This window comes from Penicillium pulvis (genome assembly GCF_028828015.1).
Source record: "Penicillium pulvis strain IBT 33274 chromosome Unknown scaffold_8_segment0_segment0, whole genome shotgun sequence".
NCBI classification, from domain to species: domain Eukaryota; kingdom Fungi; phylum Ascomycota; class Eurotiomycetes; order Eurotiales; family Aspergillaceae; genus Penicillium; species Penicillium pulvis.
In genome coordinates this window covers 4,557,620-4,570,641 of record NW_026643080.1, presented here as the reverse complement: position 1 = coordinate 4,570,641, position 13,022 = coordinate 4,557,620, and the positions used below count along the sequence as shown (strand labels likewise).

Sequence of the window (13,022 nt, the reverse complement as noted above, 5' to 3'; positions counted from 1 at the left end):
GCTTGCTCAATCACAAACCGATGGCTTGCGGGGACCTGTAATTTTACCGCCAATATGAATTTGTCATCTGGTGCCTTGGCCTTTTGCTCCGATCTGTCTACTTGTACGCCGCACAAGACCTAGCTAGCCGTGTCTAGTCCCAATCAATACCTCTCAACTTTCAGAACTGCCATCCTCGCACCAGCTACCTACTGTAGCACATCAACGGATTACAGGCCCAATCTAGGCCATAACCCTATCAAAGCCGCTACATTCCTACAATAGGATCAGAATAATTCGGAAGACTTGGAACACCCTAGGGTCACATTATAAGATACGCTGCATAGCAGACGGAAACCCCATTCGAACCTTTTGCTGTACATAGCGGAATTCTCAAATCTAAACTTGAATTCCACTTCACCGCCATAAGCCGTATGGCTCACGGCAAGCCTTCCACAGCTTGATGGTTCCATCTTCACTACCAGTGCCGTAGAGCTTGCCATCAGGAGAGAAGCTGATGGACCAAATAGGTCCATGGTGACCCTTTTGAACCTCTGTAAATTGATCGTTAGTCTTGTCCTCCAAGTATAGTATTTAAGCAGAGCAAAACAGGGGAAAAAACATACCTAACTCTTCATTTGTGTTCAAATCGTAGACCCGGGCCCAGGTATCGTTCGCACTACCTGTGACCAAGCGCCCAGACTCACTGTTGACTGCGGCACTGGCAACCTCGTATCCAAAATCAATCTGTTTCAAAAGTCGACCAGGCTGCAGCCCATCAAACAGATACACACTCTTGCCCGCGGCAACAGTCAAGATTCCGGAATCATTAGGTCGAGTAGCAAGACTATTCAGCTCACAAGACCCAATAGCACCCTCAACCGCATACTCCAGCACAGGATGCCGAGACCGCAAATCCCACCATCGAATCTTCCGGTCCTCAGCCGCGGTGGTGACAATATTGTAATCCTGATTCCAGACGATAGACTTAATCGTGCCACCGTGCACACCAGGTCCGATTTCATAGCTCGTCACTGTATCTGTGTTGGCTTCTCCTCCACTTCCGCCGCTGCTGGGTGTTGGGAGAGCCGGAGATGATCCGTTGCTGCCGCCTCCGCCGGGAGTAGCAGAGCCGCCGCGAGTTAGGTCGAAGATGCGCAACTTCTTCTCTGCGCCTCCTGTTGCGAGAACTTGGGGGTTTGTTTGGATGGGGAAGGCAATTGCTCGGACAATGTGTGCGTGTTGCAACGTGTGCAGGCATTCCCCTGTGTATGTATCCCAAACCTTCGCTGAGAAATCAGCCGCGGCGGTTGCGGATATGGCTGCGTCTGCAGATAGCCGGGCTTGCCAGACTGCTCCCTTGTGACCGAGAAATGTGCCGATCCTAGGTGGTGTGTTAGATAAGGGGGAAATGAAGGGAGGGATGTGTTCTGGAAGCTCAATGTTGAACGTACCAGTCACCAGTGATTCCATCACGGAGCATAGGGTTGTTATCTATAATTGAATGGGTTAGCTTGTGGTAAGCTTATTTGGGCATTGCTTTCAAATCTTTGGGAACTACCTTTGCATGCAGAGATTAAATAATACTGCTCGTCCTCGAGGTTCGAGGAAAAGCTCAAATGCGTGACGGGACGAGAGTGCCCGTGACAGGTCAACGGGACGACCTTGGGGATATCTAAAGTGGGCAATGTATTAGCAGTCCATTCAAGGACACGCCAACAAATGCAGCACTAACCGGTAGCCATTGTAAAATGTGAGAAGAGTAATTCCCTCCGAGTATATGGGAAGAGTAAAGAGTAATGTTAGATGTCGTAGGCACTCAAGAAGCGCGTGACAGTGCCTTGTTCCAACGTAAAAGACCCGAGCTGGGCTGAACTTTCGAGCTTAAAGGAAGGACGCAAAGAGATTCGTCAGGGTCGTCACGTCGTGAAGGTGAGAGTACAGGACAGAAGGACCGAAGTGGGATGACTGCCCACGCAGTTTGGGAGAAATTGAGGATTCGATATTCAATGATTTAGGTAAATCGGGTCACCTGCAGCCCACTTTGATGAGGTAAGCGGGCCCGCTTTAACACGTGCTGTTCTATAGACTGTGAGGACGTCAACTCCGTATACAATTATACATTGTAGATGCGTGAGATAGCATGCAATAGCTTATTGGTGGAGTGTCTAGTATCGAGGAGAATCTTGTTTGCTGGAAAAGTCGTCCTACCGTCTACGAAAACCTTTCTAAATCGCATCAGTCCTGGCTTGTTGTGAGGAGGCTATTAAGGGGCTTCTTTCACCGCTAATTCCAATTCTACCCAGGCACCAACCTTGCTTAAGTCCCGGAGACACTGAAATCATAACGTTGTAGATCTTCTTCCAAGTGGAGGCTCTCATTGAGTGAAGGCCAAGTCATCACCTCATGCCCCACTACAGTATGTATTGTATCGCATACTTCTCGACATTGTTGATGCGTCAACAGAAGAAGAATATGGAGTATTAACTGTAAGGCCAAATCAATTGCCATATTATTGATTCTCAATATGGCCAGACTGGTGGATTTTAGACCAAGTAAAACCGTTACTAATGTGAGACAATTCTAGCAGGTTCGTCATAGGATCTCCACCGCCCACGTGATATGATGCGCAGGCGGGGACCCCAGAACGACTAAAGGACAACAACCTCCCCTCACAGCAGCACACATCTATCAGTGATACCCTTGGTGCTTTTCGCGTCTCTGTGTTTCTTTCTCCACCGTTCTCGTGCTCCGGTTGTATGTATGCCTGACTTCAAGATCTCCGCTTCTCTTGAGGGTCATGGCGATGATGTAAGGCTCCCAGGAACTCCCATGATCTCGTACCTTGTTGGCTAATTTACTGATTCTTTCTCTTTTTTTGATCCCAGGTTCGCGCCGTGACCTTCCCCAACCCCAATGCGGTATTCTCAGCCTCTCGTGATGCCACAGTCCGTCTTTGGAAGCTCGTCTCAACTCCGCCCCCCACCTACGATTACACCATCACAGCGCATGGCCAAGCATTTATCAACGCCTTAACTTACCTTCCACCATCATCCGAATACCCTGAGGGTCTTGTGTTATCTGGTGGCCAGGACACCATCATCGAAGCTCGGCAACCTGGCAAGAATGCGGACGATAACGCGGATGCTATGCTGCTGGGACATGGGCACAATATCTGCGCTTTGGATGTCTCTCCAGATGGCCAGTGGGTTGTGAGTGGTAGTTGGGACTCAACAGCTCGACTCTGGAGGGTCGGCAAGTGGGAAACCGAAGTCGTGCTGGAAGGACATGAAGCCAGTGTTTGGGCTGTCTTGGCTTATGATAAGGACACCATCATCACCGGTACGATATCTTGCCGAGCACAAAAAGTGAAAAAGACTAACATTCCGGTGCTTTTGCAGGCTGTGCCGACCAAATGATCCGCGTTTTCAATACTTCAGGTACTCTCCTCGGAAGCGTCAAGAACTCCAACGATGTCGTTCGAGCTCTGTGCAGAGTTCCCGCGTCGAACCCAAGTGGAGCTCAATTTGCATCTGCTAGTAACGATGGAATCATTCGACTTTACACTTTGAAGGGTGAATTAGTCGCTTCGCTTCACGGTCACGAGAGCTTCGTCTACTCTCTTGCTGCTTTGCCCTCGGGCGAGCTTGTCAGTGCCGGAGAAGACCGGACCGTTCGTGTTTGGAATGGAAACCAGTGTGTGCAAACTATTACACATCCTGCTATCTCAGTATGGAGTGTTGCGGCGTGTAAAGAAACCGGCGATATTGTCACTGGTGCTAGTGACCGCATTACTCGCGTCTTCAGCAGAGACCCAGAACGGCAGGCGGCGCCGGAGGTCATCCAACAGTTCGATCAAGCAGTCAAAGAGTCAGCGATTCCAGCTGAGCAGGTTGGAAAAGTCAACAAAGAACAACTTCCTGGCCCAGAGTTTCTGCAGCAAAAGTCAGGAACAAAGGAGGGCCAGGTACAGATGATTCATCAGGGAGATGGCAGCATCACTGCCCATACTTGGTCATCTGCGACTCAGGAATGGATTGCTGTTGGTACTGTGGTTGATTCAGCAGGAAGCAGTGGTCGAAAGACAGAGTATCTAGGACAAGAGTACGACTACGTCTTTGATGTTGATATTGAAGACGGCAAGCCTCCACTCAAACTCCCTTATAATGTCTCACAAAACCCCTACGAAGCAGCAAACAAGTTTATCGGTGATAATGAGCTGCCCATTTCATACTTGGATCAGGTTGCGAATTTCATTACACAGAATACCCAAGGCGCCACCCTTGGTCAGTCCCAAGAGCCCGCAACTGAGGGCGCAGACCCTTGGGGCTCAGACCGTCGATACCGCCCCGGAGACGGAGACGCCGCAGCCCCCCGAGAACGCAGCACCACCTGCTCCTCAACCACGCCCTCAAGTCCTACCACAAAAGACTTATCTCTCAATCCGGTCGGCGAACCTGAAAGTCATCGCAAAGAAGTTGCAGGAGCTGAACGAGAAGGTTTTGGCCGAAGCCGGAAAGGATATTGCCTTGGATCCGACTGAGATCGAAGCTGTAGTTGCTCTATGCACCCAATTAGAGTCCTCCACCCAGCTTCCGGATTCACCTGTTGTGCAATCTGGAATTCCATTGATTTTCAGAATCGCAACTGCCTGGCCTGAAAGCACCAGACTTCCTGGATTGGATCTCCTTCGTCTGCTCGCTGCTGCTGCACCATTTACCGCGTCCGCAGAATACAACGGCAATAATCTTGTATCTGGAATTATCTCCAGTGGGGTATTCAACTCCCCTATCAATGTTAACAACGCCATGCTCACTATTCGAATGCTTGCAAATCTCTTCGAGACGGATGCTGGTCGAAACTTAGCCATGAGCACATTCGATCAGATCGTCGCTGCGGTTAAGTCTGTTTTGGCTAACAGTGGAGAATCGCCAAACCGTAACCTCACCGTTGCCACCGCGACACTGTATATCAACTTTGCCGTCTACATTACTTCTGAAGGCAGGGAACAGGATCCCGCCTCTGCAGAGCGGGGTCTAGTGCTTCTGGAGGAGCTTATCAAGATCATTGCAAAGGAGAAGGATTCGGAGGCCATCTACCGAGCGCTCGTCGCTTTGGGTACTTTGGTGAAGGCTTTGGGCGTTGAGGTTCAGAGTGCCGCCAAGGAAATCTACGAACTCAATAATGTTCTCACCCGGGTTTCTGGTTCGGCTGCAGGGAAAGAACCGCGGGTGAAGGGCATTATCGGGGAGATTCGAGATTCGGCTCTTTAATGAACCATTCAGTATCCTTTGTTTAAGCGCATAACTAGATTCCCTTGTCGCTTCATAACGACCGTGATGCAATTCTTCAATCAACTTTTCAATAATATCTTTGATTCTTAATCCCCTTCCAAAATCTCATTCATTCTCAATAACATGCGTCGTCACGACAAGTCTGTTAAAGTCTTCCCTCTGCATCAACCTTCACCTCCAGGACCTGCTCAATCCCCGGGTACGGGGGCATATCCAATCCATACTTATCTGTGATATCTTTGGATAAAAACCTGCCTCCAACAAAATGCCGTCCCGAATAGAACTTCACACAAGGCTTCGGTGCCGTCAAACTAATCAATGCCTTGGGCATGAACTTAGCACCCGGCCCTTCCTTCGGTGGACCGCTCTGGATATCCCATGAACTAGGCGCATCAACACTGAGCACGGGAATATTGGAAGACTCGATGCGCGAAACGATGGAACCGAATGGATCACGGAGTGGCCCACCGAAGGAGAAGCCAAAAATGGCATCGACGAGGAAATCTGTATCTTTTAAAGCGGCATCGAAGTCTGTTATGAAGGGGACGGAAAGGTTATGGAGTTGGGTCTTGAGGCGCTGGTACAGCTCATTTTTGCCTTCTTTAGGATAGTAGACTGATGGTTTGTATCCGTATTGTGCGAGGTGTCTGGCTGCTACGAGGCCATCTCCGCCTAGATGATGTTATTAAGTCTCATACCTTTTTGATTGGGTTTAGGGTAACCGGGCTTTGTGTTGATGTGGCATACCATTATTACCGGGTCCACACACCACGAGGACATTTGGGCCTGCGCTGAGGGGATGAACTTTCCATACTAGAACCAAGGTTTAGATTGATTGGTCATCGCGGCTTGGGTGAGGTAGAACTGACCAGCTTGCGACACAGAAAGACCCGCCAGCTCCATTAGCTGATCGAGGGACCAGCCGCCCATATCCATGAGATCTTTGTCGAGTGAGGCGGCATCTTTTGCCGAGATTGCCTGGTAGTACTCTCAATAACTGCGCATCGGTAGGAGATTTCTCGTGATCATACTTTGAGAGACATTGTGAAAGATTTGCTGTAGCGTCGCACGGTGGGCAATGATAACCGTTTTGCAAATGAGCCAAACATGCAAGTGACAAGCTGGTTGTCACTATGGGATGTATACTGCCTGTAGGACAATATGCAAGTGATCTAGCTATAATAATGTATCCTACTTGCGTGCAATGAAGCAGATATGAAATTAATTTCTAGGAATACTTGCGGCGGTGGGGAGCCTTGTAGTTAGTTAGGTCATGGTACATTACATCATCCTCATTGACCTCATTGACGCTAACCCTGATTGGGAATACCCGGATCATCCAATCTTCCGATCCTCCTTGAACTTTTGCGGAGAGTCCATTTTACCTCGTTCGAGCGGATTCAAGACCACATTCATCGCGTACTTCTCTCACAATCGCCGCCATGGTTGTCCGAATTCGACTGGCGCGCTTTGGCAACAAGCACAGCCCCTTCTTCAACATTGTCGTGGCGCAGGCACGGTGTGTACCAAATCCTCTGCTTTCTTCCCGCTACCCGATATCTTCGCCGGTCACATCCAGGTCTATACTCTTTCAGTGTCGGAAAGAAGACCTCAATATGCACACTCGAAACGGAGAGTAGTTTTCAATTGTTGCTAATTAATGATCCAGGTCCGCCCGCGGCTCCAAGCCCCTTGAGGTCATTGGCACCTACAACCCCATCCCGAAGCTTCCGACGAACTTGTACGATGAGAACGCCAATGCACGCCCGTATAAGGACATTGCGCTTGACCGGGCACGTGCGAAGTACTGGCTCGGTGTTGGTGCGCAGCCTAGTGAGCCGGTGTGGAAGCTGATGAGCATGGTACGTGGACATGTATTTGAACTTGGCCAGGGACTGGAGTCATAGTGCATGCTGGATTCATTGAGATCGGTTTGCTACTTGTCTTCTGATCTATGGTCAACTTCAATAGTGAAATTCTGGTGGTTAAGCCTGGATGCTAATCAGATGTTTACAGGCCGGCCTTGTCGAAGAGAAACCAACCACCTACCACAAAGCATAAATGCCGTGATCTCGATTGAATCTGTCTATTCCAGAGTTCTCTATCTGCTCTTGTGATCTGGCAGATAGGCACTGGGCTACACCCAGAGATCTACCAAGAGACCCTGGGGGAGACCAGTTGGGATGTCGACTATCCCCTGTACTCTTTTGTTTTTGATTTTGGCATTTGAGGCGTTTCTTGCGAGTTGGGCCATTCTGGGAAGCCCATTTAGGGGGTCGTATATCCTCCAAATATTCAATGTACTGATGTATACTACTATGGAAAAATCAAGCGCGCAACAAATAAGCATTTGGTGAGATGCGCATCCCACTCTATGACTGGACCGCTTCTCTTTGTCGATCCGATCTTCACATGGCCCGAAACAAAGGGCCGATTCGAAGGCGCATACATTAGCCAAACACAAACTGTACAGACCCAGGATTGGCGCGCGATCAGGCCATACAAGTCCCCTCCGCCCAAAAAGTAAGGTAAGTGACGCGCCTATGACCGGTCCTTCGCACACACTTTTCCAGGCACGTAGGGAAGGTACTAGACCACATCGAGGCCAGCCTCTGTCCCCCGAGGGCGGTGCTTCTCTCCACGGCCCAACCATACGAACCATCCGCGCTCGATAAGACCAAGCCATTTCCCTGTGCCAGCCAATCCGATCGAAGATCCGGGTCAAGCCCGTGGCAATTGGTCAGCCGCCCTGGAGGATCGCCGGCTTTTGAGTTTTCAAATTCCACGGATTCGGGCTGACAGTCTGGGTTGGTTCTCTTTGTACTCCGTACTGGTGTGTTGAAATGGGCGGTCAAAATGGGTGAAGCACTGACTTTTGTTTCCCCATTACTCCAGGAATGCGCACGGGTTGTCATTCTTAGCTTTTTTAACTCTGCGGTTTTAATTCCATTGTATTTAATTTTAACGTTCTAAATCAATTTAAATTATAAGTGTGGGTTCTATGGAGTAGATCTGGATTTATAAGCCATTCAACTTACAAAAGAACTGATATCCTTTGACGATCTAGAATCCGGGAACTTCTCGATTTTAGGTCGATCTCTGATACTGAAGATGCTTTTATTCTGGGAGGAGAGGCTGCAAGTCCGTTGACTGCCGTGCTGACGCCTTTAGACCAGGGGGTTGTTCTTAGCCTTGCAGCCCTTCACCCTTCCTATTTGCTCCCTTTACTTGTTAGTCAGGACTAGGCTCCAAAGCACTAGCTTTAGTCACTCAGTATATATAAGATCTATTATGGAATTCTAATACCGAGGCCCATGCATTAGGAATTGAACGGCAACCCGCATGGCTCCATGAACCTGCGTGTTTCTAGAACAACCCCAGTTTCAAGTCTGAAAATAGAAAGAATGAGAAAACGAAAAAAGCAATGCAGAAAACTGGGGCATTCCTCTGCAGCTCGGGGCACGCACTTTACCCACACCCACGTTCTGCAAGCGGCCAGGTTCCAGGGCGGCGCAATGTAATGATATGACGACGTATGGTCATTTAATAGAGGAGTACTTATACATAATATGTGGGGCACATAGTACGGCTAGGTTCCTTCCCCCTGTATTATACATGTTTCCCCCCGTTAAGTCGCGTCGTGAAAGCAGATCCATGGATCTGGCACCTGGCTCTTGCACTCGACCGTTCCGGACTCTTTTCTTTCCCCCCTTCCCCCTTCCACCTTTCTTTTGCCCCCCTCCATCTCTACCCCCCCCCTTTCCATCTTGCATCCATCGTTCCTTCTCTTTTCAACCCGTCATCACATTCTGGTGAGATCGAGATCGAGGTACGATAGTTCGACTGATAGAGACCCCCCTCCCCCGACTCGAGTCCCGCGCGCGCCACTGTCGCAGATCCGATGAGGATCGAACGTCCTTGCCATACAATCGATTGACTCACTCGTCTCGCCCACTCCTTTCATACGCGCATTCTCGCCTTCGTCGCATAATTTCGCGCGCTGCGCTCCTATACCTCAGCGACTCCTTTTCGCGGGCAACTTAATCCCGTGTCGCGAATTTCGATCCTTTTATATTTCAATTTTCGTGAGGGATGAGCGGCAGCTCGAATCAGTCAACTCGAACGAGTCCCGGCTCTTTCGGAACAACCCAGCGCACAGAGTCTGTATCTTCTGGTTCGTCGCCAACTCAACAGCCACTCCACAAGGTATCCGCGACGACTCAGCATGCGATGTCGACCGACGTGTATAGCCCAACTGTCTCGCAAGCGCCCACATCTCTAGCACCTACTTTTACATACCCTTTTTCGCCTCTCGGCTCCTCCAGCTTCGACAACGGAATGCGCCTCGGTGATGCCGATCGCAACCTCCAGGGCCTGAACGGCCTGGGACGCGCGAACAATGGAGGTGCGATTTTCATGCGCAAACTGCCCCGGAATACAAGCCGTGAAGCCCTTCGCAGTATGCTACTTTTCGCTAAGGACTTCGTGGATGCCGATTTCGTGACCTCCGACTACCCGGAGGACGACGGGTTCCTGAGCGCGATCGCGCGCTTCAACACTCTGCCTGCGGCTGAAGAGGCCCGTGCTCTTCTCGACGGCAAGCCAAACTCTAAGAACGACGCAAACATGGTGGTTGAGATGTACCCTGGTCCGGTCGGATCCAACCTCTCGAATGCGCGTCGCAACACGATCGATCATACCGCGGCGCGTGGCTTACTGGGCGGCGTCCCCAATGGCCACCTTTCGCGTCAGTCATCTCGTTTCAATGGCACTTTCCAGAGCCTAGAGAGACTTTCTGCTTCGAATCCGTCTGGACAAGCGATCGGCGAAGGATTGCCCTCCGCATCCGAGTCGGGATCGCGTCTCCATAATTTGTTCTCTCCACAATCTCCGATCGGAAACGGAGTTGGCGATCTGCCACGCGTGACCGGAAAGTCCATGATCGATGAGGACCCCGACGAGGAGACTGGAGAGCTTCTTAAGGACCCCGTGGGCTACGCGGAGAATGGACACTCGGCTTCGGTCAATGTTGGGCGTCGCTCAACCAACCCTCAGATTCCCACTGGTCGCTTCGGTAGTCTGTCTCTCTCGACAACCATGTCCTCGCCTCCCTTACCTAATTACGCATCTGGAGGTCCTGGCCCTCGTATGAGTGGAAGTGGCCCGTCGTCTGCCTACCCAAGCAACCATAGCCAAGGCCAAGGCTTCCCCTACGGTAGCCAACATACCCCTCGGCATAGCCTGCCAGCCGCTAATCCTAACGACCTCAACCCACCTTGCAACACACTCTACGTCGGCAATCTGCCTCCCGACACTTCTGAAGAAGAGCTTAAGGCGCTTTTCTCCAAGCAGCGCGGATATAAGCGACTTTGCTTCCGCAACAAGCAGAACGGTCCCATGTGTTTCGTGGAGTTTGATGAAGTGGCGATGGCAAGCAAGGCTCTGAATGAACTGTACGGCTATAAGTTGTCCAACAGCGTGAAGACCGGCATTCGTCTCAGTTTCTCAAAGAACCCCCTTGGTGTTCGTTCTGGTCAACCTGGCAGCATGAACCCTGCCAACCCACTCTCTGGGCCGGGTGGTGTTCCAGGTGGGAGCAACCTCAGCGGTGTACCCAACCATATGTTCTCATCAGTGACTGGACCACCTCCAGGCCTCGCAGCACCTCCTGGTCTTGCCATGCCCATGCGCAATGGCAACAACGTCCACTCGCAGGGAAGTCCCCATCCAATGATGAATAGCTCCCAGTTCAATCACAACTCCGGCCTGGGAATTCGAGCCAATGGAGGCAATTCAATGATGATGTCGCCACCTCCTCAAGGCGCTGCCAGCAACAATGCGGGGCCAAACATGAATGGCTTCAATTCCTTCTACCCTGATTACATGATGGGTCGTTAAGGCTCCACTGTCTTGCTTTTTGAGATGATGTCCGGCATGTTTCATGAATGAACTGGGGTATTGGCGCATTGGGGGTTGCTTTCGTTTCGCGAGCTAGATCAGCATTCGGCGGCTGCATACCTCTCGGGAGTCTTGATTCGACACTGCTCTTATGTTTTTTCTCCTCTGATTTTATTGCTTTTCTCATATGCGTTGGCTGTCTTTGTTTCTTTGTATTGCATGGGGACTCGGGCGCTCTTTTTCACATTCCTTTTTCCCCTTTGGGAGGATTGCATTTCAGGTCATTGTTGAGCTTGTACTCTTATTCTGGTCGGTGTGTGGCGCCCACACAGCGCATTTGTTTTTGTCGACCATTCGCGTTCTTCATCTCCACCCTCATACCCTTGTTTTGCTTGCTTTAGTTGGGTCTGCTATTATTATTACTATTTTCCTCTTCGCCTGCGCAGCCTTAGGTGTCTTCGGCCATTTCCACCTTCACCTTAGAAGGCGTATTGACCTTCCTAAGAAGCTGCACAGCTTTATTTGACCGTGATTCCCCTATTTTTTACCAGCTGATTGATATTTTTTGTCCTTTTAACCAGAGCATCTTCACGCGTGAAACGGAATGGATTTTGCTATTTTGTCGCTGCAACCTTGTTCTCTTTTTGCAAGTACCGAAGGTGTCTTATGTGGCTTGTGTTTGCCTTCTTTGACCTAATATCCTCTACTCCATGGCATGGGCTACGCAATGCTGTAGCCTTGACTTCAGTCGACTACGCATTAACGACGGCGTTTCCCTTGGCTGTTTCCATACATCATCTCCTGGAACGAAGGAGAAAAACAAGGCGTCCGGCTCATGTTGGTTCTGTTTTCGATTCATAGCGCATTTCGCTCATGCTTGTCGCATCTCGCTTGCATGACCACTCACGTTCTTATGCTTTCCCTCTCTCTACTTCTCTTAAGTGGACTCTACTTGACTTGAGGCAATTTGCCTACAAGGGTCTGCTAGCTCTCTTTTATGATCGTTATGTCTGGGACAAGACGAGGAAATGCGGCGTGTCTTGTATCTTCTAACGAAGGTATCTTTTGTGTCTTTATCTACTCACACTCTTTCTGCCTTGCTTGGTGGACCTGATACTGATATATTTGCTTCAATCTGTACTTGATACATTGGATCTTTGCAACCAAATTTTGCCTACGCTGTAATCCGAGACCCTTAAATTTATTCTTTGCTAGGTATTTTTGTTGTTCCTCTTTGGGGGTACGTTATCATGTAAATCTCTCGTTACTCATCTTGATGTAAAAAATTTGAAGTCTTCAATGAATCAATGTACTGTAGTAAACTTTACATACCTTCACTGCGTAGGCCAAGTGTTGCATTAAGGTTAGGTCTGAATATTAGCTGAACCAATGGTAGTTGGAGCTTTTGCTGTTTCTGGACGCTCCCGATATTCAGATAGGCAATACACATCACAAAGTCGGTTCTGTCTATCATGTCAAGAGCCTAAAAATAGTCTTTGGGAGTGCTTTGCATGAACTTCCATATTAATATTATACATACAAGAATAACTATTCATCTATGTTCAATCGATCGAGGAGAAGATCCAGGTTCCAGTGATCAGGAGATTATGATGTATCCAATATTGCATCTTATACTGTACATACTGCAGTCGTTGCCTCTAGTACGCCTTCGCTTCACGCCACTCCACGCTGTATAATGACAGATCCCATCAGATTGCCCCTACTGAGTTCGTCTTCCGATAGGTATGTGAAAGACTGGAAATCAAAGATGTGTGGGCACTGCACCTTGAACTGCCGTGTGATTGAAAGGGCAGTAAACCACTACTTTGGCGAACATCATTCGGTTGAAAT

The 13,022-nt window shown here is 49.6% G+C and overlaps 5 protein-coding genes across 5 annotated transcripts; 3 read left to right on the top strand and 2 right to left on the bottom strand.

Annotated features, from left to right (window-relative positions):
- Positions 1-285: 285 nt before the first annotated feature.
- On the bottom strand, positions 286-2,313 carry N7503_011133 (WD40 repeat domain-containing protein). Its single transcript, XM_057070679.1, has 6 exons — positions 2,264-2,313; positions 1,715-2,207; positions 1,541-1,654; positions 1,434-1,473; positions 606-1,363; positions 286-533 (listed from the first exon to the last, which is right to left on the bottom strand). The coding sequence occupies exons 2-6, from the start codon at positions 1,722-1,724 to the stop codon at positions 397-399; spliced, it is 1,059 nt and encodes a 352-aa protein (XP_056917290.1). The 5' UTR covers positions 1,725-2,207; positions 2,264-2,313; the 3' UTR covers positions 286-396.
- A 339-nt stretch (positions 2,314-2,652) lies between these two features.
- Positions 2,653-5,252, top strand: N7503_011132 (WD repeat PLAP family protein; the record flags this gene model as incomplete). The annotated part of the gene is made up of 4 exons (XM_057070678.1): positions 2,653-2,790; positions 2,868-3,321; positions 3,381-4,222; positions 4,254-5,252. The coding sequence occupies exons 1-4, from the start codon at positions 2,743-2,745 to the stop codon at positions 5,250-5,252; spliced, it is 2,343 nt and encodes a 780-aa protein (XP_056917289.1). The 5' UTR covers positions 2,653-2,742.
- A 166-nt stretch (positions 5,253-5,418) lies between these two features.
- N7503_011131 (NADHX epimerase) lies at positions 5,419-6,413 on the bottom strand (the record flags this gene model as incomplete). Its single annotated transcript, XM_057070677.1, has 4 exons — positions 6,305-6,413; positions 6,143-6,251; positions 6,021-6,086; positions 5,419-5,945 (listed from the first exon to the last, which is right to left on the bottom strand). Exons 1-4 carry the CDS (start codon positions 6,380-6,382, stop codon positions 5,419-5,421), a joined length of 780 nt encoding a protein of 259 aa, XP_056917288.1. The 5' UTR covers positions 6,383-6,413.
- Positions 6,414-6,715: 302 nt separating this feature from the next.
- On the top strand, positions 6,716-7,334 carry N7503_011130 (mitochondrial 37S ribosomal protein bS16m; the record flags this gene model as incomplete). Its single annotated transcript, XM_057070676.1, has 3 exons — positions 6,716-6,792; positions 6,943-7,135; positions 7,290-7,334. 3 exons carry the CDS (start codon positions 6,716-6,718, stop codon positions 7,332-7,334), a joined length of 315 nt encoding a protein of 104 aa, XP_056917287.1.
- Positions 7,335-9,365: 2,031 nt separating this feature from the next.
- On the top strand, positions 9,366-11,171 carry N7503_011129 (RNA-binding protein; the record flags this gene model as incomplete). Its single annotated transcript, XM_057070675.1, has 1 exon — positions 9,366-11,171. One exon carries the CDS (start codon positions 9,366-9,368, stop codon positions 11,169-11,171), a length of 1,806 nt encoding a protein of 601 aa, XP_056917286.1.
- Between the last annotated feature and the right edge of the window lie 1,851 nt (positions 11,172-13,022).

What these genes read in the sequence shown, in the direction of transcription:
- N7503_011133 (XM_057070679.1), bottom strand. An exon ending in TTTAATCTCTGCATGCAAAG is followed by an intron (nt 1,474 to 1,540) that starts GTAGTTCCCAAA and finishes ATTCAATTATAG; the next exon opens with ATAACAACCCTATGCTCCGT. An exon ending in GATGGAATCACTGGTGACTG is followed by an intron (nt 1,364 to 1,433) that starts GTACGTTCAACA and finishes CACACCACCTAG; the next exon opens with GATCGGCACATTTCTCGGTC.